The sequence below is a fragment of the Astatotilapia calliptera genome, chromosome 3 (assembly GCF_964374335.1).
Source record: "Astatotilapia calliptera chromosome 3, fAstCal68.1, whole genome shotgun sequence".
NCBI lineage: Eukaryota > Metazoa > Chordata > Actinopteri > Cichliformes > Cichlidae > Astatotilapia > Astatotilapia calliptera.
The window spans coordinates 56,049,469-56,070,136 of record NC_137424.1 but is presented as its reverse complement, the minus strand read 5'-3'; the positions used below and the strand labels follow the sequence as shown (position 1 = coordinate 56,070,136).

General features: G+C 40.0%; 1 protein-coding gene across 1 annotated transcript; it reads left to right on the top strand.

Moving 5' to 3' along the window:
• Nucleotides 1-18,797: 18,797 nt before the first annotated feature.
• Nucleotides 18,798-19,993, top strand: LOC113018195 (keratinocyte differentiation factor 1-like). Its single transcript, XM_026161257.2, has one exon. It carries the CDS (start codon nt 18,804-18,806, stop codon nt 19,959-19,961), a length of 1,158 nt encoding a protein of 385 aa, XP_026017042.2. The 5' UTR covers nt 18,798-18,803; the 3' UTR covers nt 19,962-19,993.
• The last annotated feature ends 675 nt before the right edge of the window (nt 19,994-20,668 follow it).

Genomic DNA, 20,668 nt, shown 5'->3' with positions numbered 1-20,668 from the left:
GGCAGACACCTTACTTTTTGCTGACTGGGCGGAAGCCCAATCTATCCAGAATGCGAAAGTTTGGGTGTGAGTGTTATGCTTACAAGCAAAACAAGGGTAAGCTGGATTCTAAGTGTACAAAAGGGATTTTTGTAGGCTACGACAAAAACAGTCCAGCATACAAGGTTTATTTCCCAGACAGCGCCAAAGTGCAAAAGTTTAGGCTGGTTAAGTTTGTAACCAAACACAATGAGGAAAAGCAAACACAAACTGATACGACATCTGAGGATGAAGACATACAGGTGAGGGAGAGACCAAACGTGAACAGGGAAAGCCCCAGTACCAGTTCACAGGAACCAGATACTGACAACCAACCAGAAGTGAACAGTCAGATGCCACTTAGTGATGAGACTGAAAACTCCAGAAGGTATCCTTCTAGAACAAGAAAGAGACCAGATTATCTAAATGAATATGAGTCAGGAGAAGACATTGATGATCAAGTGCTGACTAACATAGACTACTGTTACAGACTGATAAGTAACTCACCCGTGACATTCAGTGAAGCTGCAAGGTCACCCAACTCTAGAGAGTGGAAAGCAGCTATGGATGAAGAAATGCAATCCTTAAAAGAGAACAACACCTTTACCCTAACAATCTTACCTGAGGGAAAGAAAGCAGTGGGGGGTAGATGGGTATATGTGAAGAAAAACAGTGGTGATGGATCAGAAAAATATAAAGCACGGTACGTAGCTAAAGGTTACAACCAGTGTTTTGGGATAGACTATGATGAAACTTTTTCTCCGACTGCTAACCTGACAAGCATAAGAGTATTGATGCAGTGTGCAATACAAGAAAACCTGATTTTGCATCAGATGGATGTAAAAACCGCATACTTGCATGCACCAATAGATTTTGAAGTGTATGTTGAGCAGCCAGAAGGCTATGAAGTAAAAGGAAAAACAGATGAGAAACTGGTCTACAAGCTGGAAAAGTCACTTTATGGGCTTAAACAGTCAGGCCGAAACTGGAACAGGACATTACATGACTATTTGATAGAGAACGGTTTCATGCAGAGTCCTGTAGATCATTGTGTTTACACAAGGAAAACAGGAAAAGAAAAAGTGATCATGATCATATGGGTTGATGATATTATTATTGCAGCCAGTGATGAAAGGGTTTTGAAAACTGTGAAGGAAATGCTAACTGCAAGATTCAAAATGAAAGATATGGGGAAACTCAAACATTTTCTTGGTATTGATTTTGAGCAAACCCAAGATTGTGTAAAAATGTTACAAGAGAGATATGTAGAAAACATACTGGAAAGATTTCAAATGCAAGACTGTAAACCAAGATCAACTCCTTGTGAACAAAGGTTGAACTACAATGATGATGCTGAGAAAATGAACAATGTCAGAATGTACAGAGAGGCAGTAGGTAGCCTTATTTACTTGACCTCTTGCACACGACCAGATTTGAGTTTTGTTGTAAGTAAGCTGTCACAGCACTTCAAAGAACCAGCTGTGGAACATTGGACTACTGTGAAACATGTTCTAAGGTACCTGAAACAATCAAAAGACAAGACATTGTGCTACAGGAAAAGTGACAAAGATTTGAGAGTACAAGGTCACAGTGACTCAGACTGGGCTGCGGATGTGACTGACAGGAGGAGTACTACAGGTTACTGCGTAAGCCTGAATGAAGGAGGTACTTTGGTGTCATGGCGAACAAAGAAGCAGCCAACTGTTGCCTTGTCAACTTGTGAAGCAGAGTACATAGCTTTGGCAGCAACAACACAAGAATGTTTGTACTTGACACAACTGTTGCAAAGCATGTATGAGCATCAAAAGAGACCGCCAAAGATTTTTGAGGACAATCAAGGGACTATTGCATTGGCAAAGAATCCTGTTAACAGACAGAGGTGTAAGCATATCGATATCAAATATCATTTTGTGAGATCAACAGTTAATGCTGGAAATTTGATATTGGAGTATTGTCCGACAGGTCTGATGGTGGCCGATGTTATGACAAAGCCAGCAACAAAGGGGAAGTTATTGAAGTTTGAGAAATATATGTTTGGAGTGTAAACAAATAGTAAAGAAAAACTGTTTCTTTTGGAATGCATGTAAAGCTGACAACGTGAGTGCAAGTGGGGGTGTTGAGCTAGTTAATAGGTATGCCTTCGTTGTCATCTGTTGTGATTTTATTTTGAAAGGATGCTTCCTGTTATGCTGCAGAGTGCACGCGAGAGTTCAATAATAAAAACTAAGTGTTGTTCCGGTGAAAAGCCGATGCCCCACGTGTGATTATTCCTCCGTCTAGACAATATAAGTATCTTCAATATTCATGCAGATTCCGCTGGAAGACCCGTCTCTGCTAACAATTTATTAGAGATTGGTTTTAATATAATTCTATGTGGAGATTTTAACATTGTTACTGAAGCAACTGATAGAATATCCAAGTTTGAATTTAGAGAACTGCGGGAAAGCAAATTGTTGGTTAAAGTTTGTAAGGAAGCAGCACTCCGTGATTTATACAGGCACTTGCATCCACATATCGTCCACTACACTAAATTCGATTCATTAACTAAAACAAGGATTGATAGATTCTACATATCACATAATGTTCAAGGTCTGAAATATGACACTCTTTTAACAGACTTTTCTGATCATATGGTGGTTATGGCAACAGTGTCGTGTTGTCCCCATGAATTTTTGAACTATTGGAAATTGAATACATCCTTGTTAGCAGACGAGTTGCTTGTGTCCGAAGTTAAATCTGAAATTAGGAAAATATTACATCTTAAGATTTTTACTACTTCTTTCTCGGAACTTTGGGAGCTTCTTAAACGACGTATGTGTCAATTTTTTAAATTTAAAGCGAGAGAATTAAATCATGCAAAGAATGTAAAATATAACGAAGATGTGAGTAGATATATATATTTAAGAAATAAGAAGGAGAAGGAAGAGGAGGAGGAAAATCAAATGATGTCTCTTAAAGAGGACATTGATCGAGTCAATAGAGAAGTTTTATTTAATATGTTGCGACGTACTGACTTTCACGGGAACAGCGATTATATGATTCTTAATAATCAAAAGAAAAGTCGAAATGATTTTATTGTCTCAATTAAGGATAAACATGGAAAGTCAGTTTTTAAAGAAGAGGGGAAAAGACAAGTAATTAGAGACTATTGTTCGGAGATGTTTTCATCCATAGTTACAAACAGCGACGCTATTAACAATTTTTTGAGTGAGGTTGAACCATTAGATTCTGTCATTTATGAAACTTTGATTGGAAAAATTAAAAGAGAGGAAGTGGAGTCAGTAATTAACCAACTTAGTACCGATAAAACACCTGGTCTGGATGGACTCCCCTCTGAATTTTACAAAATTGTGAGTAAAGAACTGTCTGAATTGTTAACTCAGTATTTTAATGAAGGAATAGAAAGAGAAACAATGGGTAAATCGTTTTATGAAGGAGTTATGTGTTTATTATATAAGAAAGGTGATAGAGAAGACATTAACAATTATAGGCAACTGACAATAATGAATGTAGATTATAAGATTTTTGCTAAAATAATTATGTCTAGACTAGAGGATGTATTAGATATTATCATTGAAAAAGAACAAACATGCGCAATTAAGGGACGATTGATGTGGGATAACTTAAGTATGTTAAGAGAAATTGTTTATAATGGCAAGGATTCAGAACTCTGCATTTTAGGATTAGATCAAAGGAGAGCTTTTGATTCTGTTTCCCACTCTTATTTATGGAAAGTAATGAAAGCTTATAATTTTCCGGACCAATTTATTTCTATTATCCAATTGATTTATAAAAAGTCCCTAGTGCAAGTTAAGGTAAATGGAAAGCTCTCATCCCCTTTTAGTGCTGAGTGCGGGGTTAAACAAGGATGTCCTTTGAGTGCTGCGTTATATGTCCTTGCAATTAATCCCTTATTGAAAAGGATAAATGATGATAAACGGATTAAGGGATACGTCCTTGACAAATCCCATAAAATCGCAGCTTTGGCATATGCAGATGATGTGTCGGTGATAATTAGAAATCAAAACGAACTGTCTTCAGTTATGGAGATATTACAACACTACGAACAGGCATCAGGTGCCAAACTGAACCAAGACAAAACTGAAGGGGTGTGGCTTGGACATCAGACCAGACAACCTAAAATGATGATCTCTCTATGTAGGGAGATTAAAATTTTGGGTATATGGATTGATAATACTGACTCTAGTTTACTAAATTGGAATAAGAAAGAAAATGAAATTAAAATGGAAATTATGAAATGGGAAAATAAAGATACAAATTATAAAACGCGTATTAATATTGTAAAAACACATATAATTTCGAAACTTCTTTTCCTTGCCGCAATTTTTCCTCCTCCGAGAACAACTGTAATGAAAATAAGTAAGATGTGCATTAAATTTATCTGGGGATCCAATCGAGAAGTGACTAAGAGAAAATTTATGTACAAGAGTAGGAAGCACGGGGGTTTGGGAGCCCCAGACTTAGAGATTGTTTTGCGAATTCCTTTTATAAAAATTACTCAAAGCGCAATTTCTCGGGGTGCCCCGTGGGTTCGAGGGAAGGAGCAATTGTGGCAAAAGAAAAGAGGCAGGGCCAGAGCGGGTGTTCCATACCACAGACTTATGTTCGGTGACTTATCAAGTCAATGGGAACAATATAGTTTAAATATTCTCCAAGATAATACGAAAAATATCTATAAAAAAAATTAATGAAACCAAAAATGAAGGTGTAATTCAATATAAGTATGCAAATGAGGATGAAAACCTTTCAATAGTTAAAAATATACAAGACAAATTATTATCTGAAAGCATGAGAGACGTGGTATGGCTCATCTCGCTCGGGCACCTCCCTGTGAGGGCGGTGGTACAATGGAGTTGTTTTGTTACCACCATGAAATGTCCTATGACAGGCTGTGATGAAGATGAGACCCTAGAACATCTCCTATTGGATTGTTATAGGACAACTGAGATCAGGCATAAGATGACAGAGATTGGCTATGATGTGGATGTTAATATTAAAGCAGTTAAATATGGTTTGTTTAAAGAAAAAATGTGTGACGACAAAAGGAGACTCTTTTGGTTAGTAATGTGTGTAATAAACACACATATTTGGAAAACTCGTGCCAAAGGAGTACTTGAACAAAAGATGATAAGTAGTGATGTTGTGAGTAAACATATCATTACAGACCTGCGGAGAAGACGAACAATGGACCTGAAACTTGGGAAAGTTTTCCCCTGGAACGAATTAAAACTGTAAGTCTTGTGAACGTTGTGTGGACTCAGATGCTAGATTTTCCTCCTTGTTTCTCCCTTTTGTATGTGCAATATTATATATATATATATATATATATATATATATATATATATATATATATATATAGATGAGAGAAGGAAGACGAGGAGGAAAATCAAATGTCTCTTAAAGAGGACATTGATCAATCAGTAACAACAGGTTTAAAATAAACTTCCAGGGGTCCCAAATCTACAGAGGAGGACTCGCAGGGACCACTGGGTCCAAACACCAACAACTCTGTTTTCTTTTCATTAACATTTAAAAAGTTTAGAGCCAACCAAGCTTTAATGTCATCTAGGCATGTTGTGAGAGGTTTTATGGAGATGCCACCCTTCTGCTTCAGGGGCAAATAAATTTGGATGCCATTATCATCTAGAAAATCTTTCAGTTGACTAAAAACAATTTTCTCTAAAACCTTGGAAAGTAAAGGGAGCTTGGAAGTAGGCCTATAGTTCGCTAAAACTGTGTGATCAAGGCCAGGTTTCTTAAGCAGTGGCTGCACTAGTGCATGTTTGAAACTTGCAGGAACCACACCAGAAGACAGACTGCTGTACCTTCTCTCTGTATTTAGACTCATTGTTGTTGGTGATGAGACCCACCACTGTTGTGTCATCTGCAAACTTGATCATGTGATTTGAGCTGTACTGTGCAGTACAGTCATGTGTTAGCAAGGTGAACAGCAGTGGACTAAGCACACAGCCCTGTGGTGATCCTGTACTCAGTCTGTGTTATTTCCTATGGAGACAGACTGGGACCTGTCAGTTAGGAAGTCCAAGATCCAGTTGCAGAGAGTGATGTTTATTCCCAGTAGGTCCAACTTCTTTACCAGCCTCTGGGGAATGACAGTGTTGAATGCTGAGCTGAAGTCATTAAACAGCTATCTGGCATACGTGTCCTTTTTGTTGAGATGGGAGAGAGAATGGTGAACAGCAGACGAGATGGCATGATTTCTGGAGCGGTTTGGGCAGTAGGCAAACTGTAGCAGCTCCAGATTTGGTGGAAGGTGAGTTTTCATGTGCCTCAATACCAGCCTCTCAAAGCACTTTGCGATGATGGGTGTAAGTGTCACCAGCCGGTAGTCATTGAAGCAGGAAACAGTGGCACTTCTTTGGCACTCGGGTGATTTTTGTAGTTTTGATGCATAGATCAGTGGTGTTTTTAAGATTGTCCAATCTGGGGGAGGGGTGAAGCCTTGTATGCTGAATGTTTGAGTAAACAAGGTCTAACATGCTGTCCCCTCTTGTCGCAAAGTCAATGTTCTAATGAAATTTGGGCAGAACTGATTTTTATCAGGTATCTCTCCCTCCTTTTTTGTGACATTGGCAGGACTTTTATTTTGTTGTAATTATAAAAGACCAAATTGGTTGTGAGAGTTGATCATTCAAGATCAGCTTAGCAGACAAAACACAGTTTAAGTGTCATGGTGAGCTGTGCTGGAGGCTTGAGTAGGGGCCAAATACAGGACTCTGAGACAATATTAACTTAAAGAGGCAGCTTTTTTTGATATAGTAATTACATAAAGCAAAGTACAAGACAAAACACTAAAAGAAGCAAACAAAAGATAAACTTGAACTCAGATCTTGGCAACTGAAGCACTCATAACCAGATATAACTGAGAGAACATGAAAGACACTCTATGGCACAGCTACTATGGAGAACATGACAAAGAACAGAGGGCACACATGAAGGATAACGAGGAGATGGGTAACAGGTGTGAACACAGCTGGGACTAATCAGTCATGGCCAGACACAGAGGAAGGAAAACCGGTTACACTTTGTTTTCTTTTATTTTTCAATACCAAACTGTCATAATACACATAGGTACATATAGAAATGATCTTTTTCTTTTTTATAGCATATAAAAAAAAAACATAAATGGGATGAGTACCTGAATACCCCCACTCCCTCCCAATAATGTAAAAATGAATATGTTACAGAGGAAATGAATTAACCCATACAAAATATACAAAAAAAAGAAAGAACAAGAAATCAACAATAAGATAGTAGTGCGTATCCTTATAGTTTAATATTAACATTAATAAATATTGATAAATCTTAAATATTAAGAGTAGTAACAATATTAATATTACTGAATCCCTGCTCAGCGGTTGAAACAAATTAATAATGCTGGAATATCTTTAAATAAAGCATTCTTATAAGGTAGAACAGCCACTGCCGGGAATAGCAGAACAATTTGTACACTGTCATATGGTGGACTACAGAGAGAGTTCTACTTTTCTAAGTATTTAAGTAATGGTTTCCAGTGAGTAAAAAAAAAAAAAAATCTATTGGATGAGCCTCTGATGGAGAATTTTATCTTCTCCAATTTTAAGAGTCCTAAGATATCCTATAACCAGACTTTAATTAATGGTGGCTGAGATGATTTCCACAACAACAAAATTATTTTTCTAGCGATGAGAGAAGCAAAGGCCATAAGGTTATTTTGAATAGTTGTAGTATGAAGGTTATTTGGTGGTTTTCCAAATATAGCGATATGTGGAGTCGGAATCAATTTTATACCCAATGTATCTGAAATTATTTTGAAGAATTGATGCCAAAATTCAGACAACCTAGGGCACGCCCAGGACATATGAGTAAGATTGCAAGGTATCTGTGAGCATCTGTTACATTTATCATCAAATTTATCTGGGTAAAATGTTGACAGTTTTTCTTTACTGTGTAAAGAAGTGTAATCTGTGGAAAACTGTAAATTGTATTAATGAAAGTCTGGCGCAACTACAAGACAAATTAATGGCCCCTACCGCTCCATCCCACAACAACTCAGAAAAACTCATATGGAGTTCTGACTCCCATTTCATCTTGGTACTGTTTAAAAGAGATTCACTAGGTGGAGAAGCTAGTTTTTACCCTTTAACAAAGTTTTGGCTCCTGGAAGTACCGTATAAAATCGGATTTAATGAAATTAAAGCAAGTAACTAGTTCGTTAAAACTTGCAAAAACCTCATTTAAGTATAGATCATCAGTACCTTTATGTTCTAAAACAGAGAATCTTAAGTCAATCTTTGCTGGAACAAATAAGTGATTGTGGCAGATCGGATTGCAAGAGGGAGGGTGAGCCAACCAAAGTGTCAAATTTTTAATGTTTCAGTAACAACTGGGTTGGAAGACCGGTTTAATAGGGATGATTGTGAGGTATCACATGCTAAAGCAAGTAATGACGAGGAACAGGAGGCTGCTTCACTCTGGCACCAATTAGTATAGGGAGACATACACCACAATAATGTATTATACGTGTTAGATGCCCAATAACACAGCTTTATTGCTGGAGGGAAACGACGAAACAAACTGATAAGAAACTACACTGGGAAGCAATACACTAGCACACAGAGAAACACACGGCCATGAATGAGGGAGAATGTGACACTGAACAGAGGGAGACGCAGACATAAATACACAGAGATTTAACGAGGGAGGTGGGAGCACATGGGGAACACAGCTGACACAGATAATCATAACGAGACAGGGCAGGAGCAACACAACATGACACATACTGACGGGAGACTGTCAAAGTAAAACAGGAAGTACACAGAGGCGCAGACAGGAGGAGAGAGGGAGCACGGGGAGAGCACAGACATAACGGGCTGGGGAAAACGTGGAATAAAACACGAGGAGAAACGAGGGCTCACAGATACACAGAGGGGCACACAGGGGGTAAAAGTCACAAAGGGATCATCCATTAAAACATATCCACTGGAAGCCACAATAGACTTTGACCATAAAATCCTTTCAACGTAACGGCACTTTAATTGTCCATTTAAACGTCATCCAAGCAGCATAATTAATAAGACGCAGCGCAGACATCATTCCAAGAGCGCAGCCAAAACGTTGCACATTTAACCAACATCCATTCCATTCCGTTCAGTGTGTCCTTTTGAAGTATCTCAGCGCTAATGCACAATGTGGCTTCCTTTTCTTTCTTTCTTTTTTTTTTTTTAAATCACTTTATTTAAATATCAAATTCACAATTACAAATACACATAATACAAGCACCATGCACAAATTATTCACATCTTATTTTACATATTACAAAAATAAAAGCTCCCACGGCAAATCATTTCCTAATTTCATATCTCTCGTTTTTCTTCTTCTCAACTCAGTGACAATGTTTTTACATACGGTGAAACTACTTATCATTTTTTGTTCTATAACACATTTAGCTCTTGTTTTCCATATGTGGACATTTATAGTACACATCACCAACCAAAACAATCTTCTTTTATTTTCACTCACCTTTTCTTTAAACAAACCATATCTTACTGATTTTATATTATTTTCAATATTAAAACCTAGTTTTTCCATCCTCCTTCTTATTTCAACCGTCCTGTAACACGATATCAATAGATGATCAAGAGTTTCGTCTTCATCACAATTCTCCATAGGGCATTTCTTAGTGGTAACGAAGCAACTCCACAGAACCACAGCTCTTACTGGGAGACGTCCGACAGAGATAAGCCACACTGTATCTCTCATGTTCTCGGATATTACTTTGTCATATATGTTTTTAACTATTTTCTGATTTTCTTCTTTTTCCACAGCCTTATATTGTATCATACCTTCATTTTTTTTTAGATTGATTTTATTATATATCTGTTTTGAATTTAATTGTAAAAGATTTAAGTCATCCAATTTCCACTGATCCACAAGATCCCCAAACACAAGTTTAAAGTATGGTACTCCCGTTCGGGCTCTCCCTTTCATTTTTTTTCCACAAAGATTCCTTCCCTTGGATCCAGTGGGTGCTTCGTTCAAATGCGCTATATACATTTTTTAGAAAAGGAATCATCAAATTAACGCTAAGATCTGGCGCTCCTAATCCTCAATTTTCTTTTCCTTTATACATTAATTTCCTCTGTGTTACTTCGCGGTTTGTCCCCCAAATCAATTTGGTACACAATTTACTTAATTTAATAACAGTTTTGTGAGGAGGGGGAAAGACAGTAGCCAGAAACAACAACTTTGAGACTACATGTGTTTTCACGATATTCACACGCGCTTTATAGTTTGTATTTTTATTGTCCCATTTAGCTACTTCGTTTTCTATTTCACTCTCTTTCTTTTTCCAATTCAAAAGACATGGATCATTTTTAGTAATCCAGATACCTAAAATCTTCATCTCCTTGTTAGTTTTTAAATCAATTACAGGTTCTTTTAAGTTTTGTCCAAACCAAACTCCTTCGGTCTTTTCCTGGTTTAGCTTAGCACCAGAAGCTTGTTCGTATTTTGTTAGCAAATCCTTAAGTATTGATAGCTCCTTTTGATCTTTAATAATTACAGAGACATCATCCGCATAAGCAAGGGCAGTCACCTTGTAGGTGTCATTTAGGATGTATCCAGTAAAACGGCTATCACTATTGATTGTTTTAAGTAACGGATTTATTGCCAGAACATATAAGGCTGCGCTTAAAGGACATCCTTGTTTCACTCCACATTCGACATGGAAGGGTTCGGTCAGTCTTCCGTTTACTTTAATCTGGACAAGGGATTTTTTATATAATACTTTAATCATGGAGATGAAGGTTTCAGGCATATTATATGCTTTCATTACTTCCCACAAATAAGAGTGGGAGATGTAATCAAAAGCTTTCCTTTGGTCGAGACTTAAAATAAAAAAATCTGTGTCTTTTCTACTGTAAATTATTTCACGCAGAGTACATAAATTATCCCACATCAGACGACCTCTTATTGCACATGTTTGCTCTTTTTCTATAATTTTGTCTAATACCTCTTCAAACCTATTCATAATTATTTTAGCAAATATTTTGTAATCAACATTCATTATTGTCAATTGTCTATAATTATTTATATTATCTCTTTCCCCTTTCTTATATAGCAAACACATTAATCCATTATAAAAGGAGTCACCCAAAGTTCCCTCATGCATGCCTTCGTTAAAGACAGTGGCTAAAAATTTGGATATTTCATTCACAACTATTTTATAAAATTCGGACGGAAGTCCATCTAAACCAGGGGTTTTGTTTATGTTTAACTGACTGATCGCACATTCTACCTCCTCTTTAGTAATATTTCCTAAAAGTGAGGTATATTGGATGGAGTCCAGAGGCTCTATTTTACTTAACAAATATTTTACTGCACTTGTTTTTGTAGATAACGGAGAGAACATATGGGCACATAGCCTTCTGATAACTCGCCTTTTCTTTTACGAAGGAGTTTCCTCCCTCATCTCTTAGAAGAAATGAACTCATTATTACGTTTCTTTTGGTTAGCACCAATCATATAATCTTTATTACCATTTATATCACCTCCCATTGATTTTTGTATGTTAAATAATATTTCATTATTTACTTTTTCAATACTAACTCTAAGTTCTTCAATCTGGTTCTCTTCATCCTCTTTTCTAAATTTTTTATTCTTCAACAATATGTATTGATTTACTTGTTCGTTATACTTTATATTTTTTGCATAATTTATTTCTTTACATTTAAATTTAAAAAAATTTCGCATCCGTTCTTTCAGTATCTCCCACAATTGTATATCAGATGTTGTGAGTTTTTTAAGTTGCAAAACTTTCACAATTTCTACCTTTAATTCCGAAACTAGTGCCCCGTCACTTAGACAGCTCGTATTTAATTTCCAATAAGTGGAAGGGGGGTCAGTGCCACACAAAATCGTAGCTCTGACTACCTTATGATCAGAGAAATCAGTTACGAAATCATTATATCTTAAAGCTACAATCTCGGAAGATATATAAATCCTATCTATTCTAGTTTTAGAGGATGAGTCAAACCTTGTAAAATGAATTGTCTGAGGGTTTAAGATCCTATATAAATCCCTAAGAGATGCGTCATTACATATTTGTGTAAGTAATTTGCCTTCCCTGGACTCTTTGAAAATCGTACTAGCAATCCTATCATTCTCTTCCGTAACCATATTAAACCCACATTCCAACAAATGTCTCATTTTCTTTAGCAATTGCATTTTCTTTGTTCTTTCTGGTGCAGTATACACATTAATTAACCGAAATTTTTGACCACCATAATGGCAATCAACAAGTAACAGCCGTCCTGGTATTATATCTCTTTTCTTTATGATGTTCACATGAGTGTTTTTGAAGAAAAAGCCCACCCCGTCTGCACTATCTTCCCCTATTGAGACTACTGAGTGGCTTGGACCCCATAATTTAATCAGTTCTTCAACATCTTCCTTGGTTTTCAATCTTAATTCTTGTAGGCATAATATGTCATAGTCCAGTTTTTGCAGAAAAAGCACTTTCTTCTTCCTTAGTCTTTCTGATTGTAACCCTCTAACATTCCATGTTATTATTTTAAGAATGCTCATATTTATGTAGTAGGAGGGTTATTCAGTAGAGGGAGGGAACATTGTAAATTCAAACAGTACCTTGCGGAGGGCTGGATCGATCGTCTTTTCTTTTATCTCTGCCATAAGACGCCATCGAGACACTTCTTTTCCTTCCTCCTGTCGTTGTTTCATTGACCAATTCCTTCATCGCAGGATGCTGTTTGTTAGGAAAAATCCCCATTTGTGGATCCACGTCATCTTGTCCTGCAGGATCATCTGTAGGAGAAATCTCCACAGAAGTCGAAATGGGTGATTCTTCACTATCACTTGCACTTAGATAGCTTTCAGATGAATTTTCTTCCTCGCTTTCTCTTCGCTCGTCATCGCTCTCACATTCCACATCAGAGGTTTGTGAGAAGGATTGGTCTCCCGGTTCCTCTCCACCTCCAACTGCCATTTCTTCGGGTTGTCTTGAAAGCGTCAAATCCTCTTTTATGTTGTTATTGTGTGTCTGCGGCTCCGTTACTCCCGGAAGATTTGTTGTGTTACGACTGCCAGGTTCTTGTCCTGAGGCAGCATCTGAGACAGCCAATGGATTTATCAAGGACACATTTCCATGTGCGGGCCTTTCCTGTAGCGGGGCTGGATTTGAAGTCACTGACAGCGCTGAGATGGTTGGAGGGTTCGTGCGAAGAGCACCCGTGGAGGGCTGCTGGGAGGCTTTAGTTATATTAGCAAAGGATTTGGGACATTTAAAGAAGGTGTGTCCCTTCAGTCCGCATAGAGAACACTCGCTGTCATTTTGGCATTCTTTAGCTTTATGACCCAACTCGCCGCATTTCCAGCACTTAAAGGTAGGACAGTCTCTTACTTGGTGGTCTAAAGCTTGGCAGACGAAACATCTGTTTGCCTGTCCAGGATATATGACACGCCCATTAAAGGGGCCCAAAGAGATGGAGTTAGGGATGGAAACAATATGACCTGCTCCATCTCTCCGCATTCGTACTTTGAATTTTCTTACTCCGTACCATAAGCCGAATTTGTCAGCCGGCTTCACAGGAGGTTGCAAGACTCCACAGTACCTTTGTAGATAGAGCTCAATGTCTTGGTCTGGAACTCTCCCTGTCCAAAATTTCACCACAATTGTTGTGACTTCTAGCTGGACTGAAGATTCTACAGACCATTCCTTCCACTTCGGGTGATTTAAGTTGGTATGATGAATTTCCAAGAACCGTCGTAAGGGGGCTTCTTGAAGGAAGCACAGCTCAAACTCTCTTCTATTGGGTAACGAAATGAAAGAATAGATGTCCTGGGGATTTACCCAAGAAGATTGGAAAAGGAGTTCCTCCGCCACATAATCGCGGGAGGGTGGATCGTTACTTCCACCATATTTCAACCTTACCCATAGATTGCCAAATTTAGAGGCATAGGGCAAAGGCACATAAGGGGGCATGTTCAAGAACACAAGGGCTACAAGCAGAAGGGAAGGGATAAACTCAGGCAACAAAACCTCCCTTGCCCCTTCCACTCATGGTTATAGTTTCTTTGACCGATTCAGACTCTTACAACGTCACAGGCTCTAATATAACGAAGCGAAACATGTAGTGCAGCGGTCAACAAAAACTACGGCTACCCAGCCCTCCTCTCTGTCAAAATCAAAACCCAGTGAATGACAGACTGACAACGCCCATTTATGTCACCGCTAGCACCCACGTGACTCCCATAACAACCAAACAAATAAAAACCCAGTGATCATCAAAATTCAATACATTCAATTATGGCTCCTACACAAACATTGCATATATATATATATATATATATATATATATATATATATATATATATAAATAATCATAACTCTGGTTTCACGTGCCTATCAACACAATTTAAAAACTGTTATAAAGTCCACACATCAAGTGTACTTGACTCTGCTGTATGCTGTGTAAATGTGATTTTTGAGCTGGGTGAAATCCGTGATTAACATTGCATTGCTAATCATCGGTTGTGGCCAATCAAATTGTATGGTCCGACTATAAATAGTAGCTGCTATTTTGATTCATTTATTTATTTATTTATATTTATTTTTGGTTGATTAAGGCTGTTCGTACTACTGGTATGTTTGTGGAGTCGGATTAACCACAGAGGAGTATTTGATTTCCCGTTTCGGGTCTATTAATAAGTTGTGTTTTTACTCTGAAGGCCTAAAGTAGAGGTGACTGGGTGCCCTGGTGGTGGGATATTCCGTGGTTCGTGATTATTTATGCATTCGCCCACTGGTAATCCAGGCTCTGAATCAGTTAACAGTACATGTGCAAATACATGATTGCATCTTCTGATGTCTGTTTTAAATAGCTGTCAATAAATTCGTTATTTTACTCCCAATCACGGCTCTGGCTCAAGTGTTACAAACCTTAGAAACTATGTAAATGAACAGGAAGGCACTAACTATAGTTATATAGTTCATTTGCATAGTACATAGTATCTATAGATACTGTCTGTGTGAAACTCCCAGGTTGGCGTAGTCGGGTTTCCCCTGTGACTGTAAAGCTTTAAGCTCCCGATCGCCACAACACCATATTTGTGTTTGCAGAATCTGATGGATTCTGGTCAGCTGTACATAGATAATCCTGACAATATACAGTAAACCCGAGTCTTAAAAAAAACGGAATTAACTGAATTTGAATAAATAATAAACAAATTTATTCACCTGTGTTTGAGCCTCAGGCATGGCACCATGCCCCTCCCATGTTTTAAATGTACGTTAGAATAGCATGCATCGTCTTGATGCATTCTCAATCATCCAGGAAAGTAAATCTCCAAAAGTTGATTCTGTTCATCTGGACGTAGCGTTTTGTGGGAGAAACGTTTCGTCACTCATCCAAGTGACTTTATCAGTCTCAGCTAACTGCAGGTTTCCAATCTTATAAACAGTACATTTGCATAATGACTGAAACCAGCCCACTGAAGGAACAATGGGCTGGAAGGTCAGTTCCTTAATCATAATTATGCAAATTCTCATGACCATTGATCAACACCACTGACCCAAACCCACTGATCAAAGACCACTGATCAGTGCATGCATCAACACAATAAGTGAGCGGGAGGAGTGAGGCGTGGGGTCTTCACACACCCCCGTTCTCTGTTCGCCATCTGGGGCAGGGGTTTGGTCGGTGTCTGGGCTAGTGGGCTGACAAGACTGACACACTTTGTACAGTTACATCATAGTCATTGGTTACAACACATAGCAAGGGCGTAGATTTGGTTTTGGCATTGGTGGGGACGGATGATTCAACCACTGAACTCTGCCCTGTTCCTTTTTTCCTTTTTGTCGCTTCTTGAGAAAAAAAAAAAAAAGAAAAAAAAAAAAGGAGAAATATACTTGCCTACATATGCTATTCTTCATGCTTTTAAATCATTTAAAATTACAGTTCATAGTTTTATATGTGAATTATATAATATTAAATTAATATTAAACAAATGACTGACTAAGTATTTTAGGCTTTAGTTTACTTCAGCCATATTCCATATCAATCAGGTGTCATACAAACATAAAAATAGCTTCAAATACAGTCATGACAATAAAAGAATATGACTTTAAGGACTTAACAACATTACTTCAGTTATAGTGCACCAACATCTCTAACACATTAGCACTAAGGGAACACTGAATAACCTGGTGGTTTTTGTCCATAAAACCACTTAGCTACGATTACCACAAAAGATCTCTCGGCAAAACGATGCAACATTTTAGGCACAATATTGCCCCGATCAAATCAGTGAGCTGGGATGTTTTATTCTCAACATGAACTACTGTTACAGCAAAAGACATGGACTACTGGTGTCCCACACAACAACTCAATGTGCATGTGAAGGAGCCAAACACACGCCTGCTCCTCTTGTTAACTGAGATAAACTGCTGGCATCTTTGTTTTACATCTATACTGTCCAGTCTCTCCTGGTGGACATGGCATACAGCAGGATTGTTTAATCTCATTTGAGTCATTGTTGACCTTAGCCATCTTTTTAGTCTTGTGAGAGCACTGAAGCTTCTTTCAGCCTCAGTACATGCGTTTTATCCTCAGATTAAAATTATTGTGTGCTTGATGTGCCTCACCTTTGGGCCTGGCTCTTCCCCTCTGACTGCACTAGGACATATTGCTACCTGATAAAATAACACATGGATTCGTGCCATATAAAAAGTGAGACATGTCAATTCAGATTCTTTGTCAAATATACACTAATGAAGCAATTTACATCAGCAGCCTAACAATTGTCATGATAATAAATACTAGTTAATCTATAGCACCAAATCATCATCACCTCTGTCCGAGCTACAACATGGCAGAGCTGCCTCTGTCACCTGATGAATAACAGTGAGCCATTCCACATACATGCAGTCACACATGTGCTTCAAATACAGTCATGAACCACCAAGTCATCATCCAACTTCACCTGTGATTCTTGTATCACCATTACTCCACCACTACACCATTATTAAAACAATTTGTGCAAACTGCACGCCAAGGTGGAATATTTGCAAAATCATGATTACCTCATGATATTTTGTCTCAAAAATGAACCCTATGAATATGTCAGCACCATTAGGATGAAATTATTGTGGCACCAACATTTTAACGTTAGACACATACTTTTAACAGCCTCTGTAAACCAATATCCTGGCCTGCTCGAGGCTGCCGTTTTCTCTGACAGTTTCAATCAAAATTGGAAATGCTACTGTGGGAGACTGAGAGAACTAATAGTGCTGCCTGTTGTGCAGTTAGTTTCCAAAACACGTTATTTATGGTTACATACAATTTCAGACTGATGTGGGCCAAAGCCTAGCATAGCCTATAACATTATTATGAAGGACACATTTTATGAGTGAACTTGAGTTCAAGTGACTAACAGGTTTCTTTGAAAAATACTTTAATAAATATAAATTTCGTAACTGAAGTCAGTGAATTCCATGTTGATGCCAACTGTAATTTCAGGAATAGAAACAGCATGAAGATTGAAGTGTGAGCATAAGATTCAATTTTAAAGACACTACTAACAATAAGAATAAAGGAGCGAGCTCTTGGTGTGAGTGAGGTGGCTCTGAAAAGAGCCGTTGTTGGTAGGAGAGCGTGCAGCTTAAGCTCTCTCTCCGCGGATGCGGCGAGCCAGCTGGATGTCTCTGGAAGCGCAGGTCGGTCTTGAAATCCTGAGCGATCTCGCGCACCAGGCGCTGGAAGGGCAGCTTGCGGATCAGCAGCTCGGTGGATTTCTGGTAACGGCGGATCTCTCGCAGAGCCACGGTACCAGGCCTATAACGGTGGGGCTTCTTGACGCCCCCGGTGGCCGGGGCGCTCTTACGGGCGGCCTTGGTGGTCAGCTGCTTCCTGGGGGCTTTGCCGCCAGTAGACTTGCGAGCGGTCTGCTTGGTTCGTGCCATTCTTCCTCACGTTCCTTTCCCTGTGATAAGAGCAGAAAATGTAGGAGACTCGCTGCTCTCATAGTGTGTGACTGGCTGTGACGCGGTGCCGCTCCGGCTCGTGATTGGTGACGGGCTCCACGTGTAGCATCGCCCCGCCTCGGTGTGTGCTGCTCATTGGAGAAAAGTGCATTGATGTTGCGCGCTGCCGCAAGCCTCTCTGCGATTGGTGCGTGACGAAGCTCCGCGCGCTCTGCGGAAATATAAGCGAGGCTTTGAGCTGATCGGGCCACATTTTCTCTTAGGTTCTTTTCTTCGTAGCATCGAGACTATCAAAACGAGTGGCCGCGGCATACTGCAACTCGTCCAACATGGCTGGCCAGGAAGATCAAGTGCAAAGAGAGATTCACCAAGACTGGGCGAATCGAGAGTACATAGAAGTAATTACGAGCAGCATCAAGAAGATCGCCGACTTTCTTAACTCGTTTGACATGTCGTGTCGATCTCGTTTGGCCACACTCAACGAGAAGCTGACAGCGCTGGAGAGGAGGATTGAATACATTGAGGCAAGGGTGACAAAAGGAGAAACCTTGACCTAGAAGTGGCCATTGAAACTCATAACACCCCCAACCTACCTGCCACCCCCCACCCTCTTTTCACTGAAAGACAAACGACGCCGATGAGCTGAGCTGTGTTTTTCCCCTCAGACTGCCGGACTCTGTTTTGGGTTTGCAAACTTTGCTGAAGTACACAAACCTAAAAATCTGTAGGCGGTTTTGTTTTCTCCCAGGCTTTTTGAGCCATGCCTGGCCACAGCACAGGGGCTCCACGCCACAAGTACCCCAACTCTTGCTCTAGGGCGGACAACCATCGACCCAACCGGACTATATCCAGGGACAGCACAACCAGCCAAGACTCCTACAAGGATCCTCATGGGGAGCAACTACGTGACCACTCCCGCTATTCAGAGGGCAGGTATGGTCGAGGAAGAAGCCACCCTCGAAACGGCACAGGAAGGGGTTCAGAGACAATAGGATTTATTCCGGGGTCGGCAGACAGCGTGCCGAGCAGCAGGCAGTCCTGTGCCTCCATGGGCTGGAGTAGCTGTAAGGCTCTTATCTGTTCTGTTCTCACCTGTGGATTTTATGGCACCTGGGAGCCCTGGGTTAACGAGAGCTCCACAGACCATACCCCCAAAACGGTCGGTGACCCTCGACCTCCTAACGGCATAGCTGTGAAAACCCCTGGCATGTCTTTGGAGCCCAATAATAAGCAGCCCAAGACCCCCAGGTTGCCCCTGAATGACAGTTTCCGTTACCCAGATGTGCACATAGCAGGTCAGAAGGTAAAGTACCCAGTTGCTGACCCCAAATGGGGTCGCGCATCAGGTAAAGGAGATAACCAGCGGCTGGTCAGCAACACCAGCCTTATATCCTACGAGGACTACGACTTGGATGAGCAGAGCGACAAAGACATTGACTCTCTGATCACCAAGAAGCTGCTGGAGCTTTACGCCCTGCATCAGATTGACCAGCTGGCCAAGTGCACCTCTGATTCCTCCTTCTCCTGCAAGACCAACGAGATCAGCGAGCTCATCTACAGCATTGCTCAGGACTACAACCTGGAGGAGCAAGAGGCCGAGTGCAAGCTGGTGCACGGGGTCATCCGCATCAGCACGCGGAAGGGCAAAAGGAACAAGGGCTACCTGTCGACCGGGCAGCATCATAACAGCAGGAGGGATGGGACCCTCCCCGACAGTGGCAACGAGACCATGACAAACACCTTCATGAGCAGTGATTTTCCAGAGGTGAAAGTGTCGGAGCAGACACCATCAGACGAGCTGGCGAGAAAGATGAGAAATTACAGCGGGCGAACATATTCCTCCAGCACTACTACGGCCTACTCAGCGTACCACCACGACACTGAAACCTACTCCTCAGGCGCTCCTCTGATTCTCTAAAAGTCAAATAAAAACAATGAGATGTAGCCAGTTACATGTTATGCATTGTGATTTATTTTGAAATGTACGTTCATTCATGTCGTCTTACATAGTCAGGGACTGAAATCCACCTTCAAAATATACTATCATGAGTGCTTAAGCAGTGTGTTTCTTTTATTCACAAGACAAGAATAGACGGTCTTAATATAAAGTCAAAATAAAACTAAAGCAAAAAGCTCTGTCTCTCCTGAGTGGTTAAGGCTTGTGCCTTGTTCAACCTCATTGCTCATCTTACTAATTTAGAATAAATTGGATGTCACCAATTATTAGCTTCATAACTACAACTGGAAATCAATAGGAAATCATAACAACGTGAGGAGAGGGACAGGTGGACTTGGTAAATGGCCTGTATTTGTATAGCGCTTTACTAGTCCCTAAGGACCCCAAAGCGCTTTACACAACCTGTCATCCACCCATTCACACACACATTCACACACTGGTGATGGCAAGCTACAATGTAGCCACAGCCACCCTGGGGCGCACTGACAGAGGCGAGGCTGCCGGACACTGGCGCCACCTCTGACCACCACCAGTAGGCAACGGGTGAAGTGTCTTGCCCAAGGACACAACGACCAAGACTGTCCAAGCCGGGGCTCGAACCGGCAACCTTCCGATTACAAGGCGAACTCCCAACTCTTGAGCCACGATCGCCCCACGACTTCTTTGGT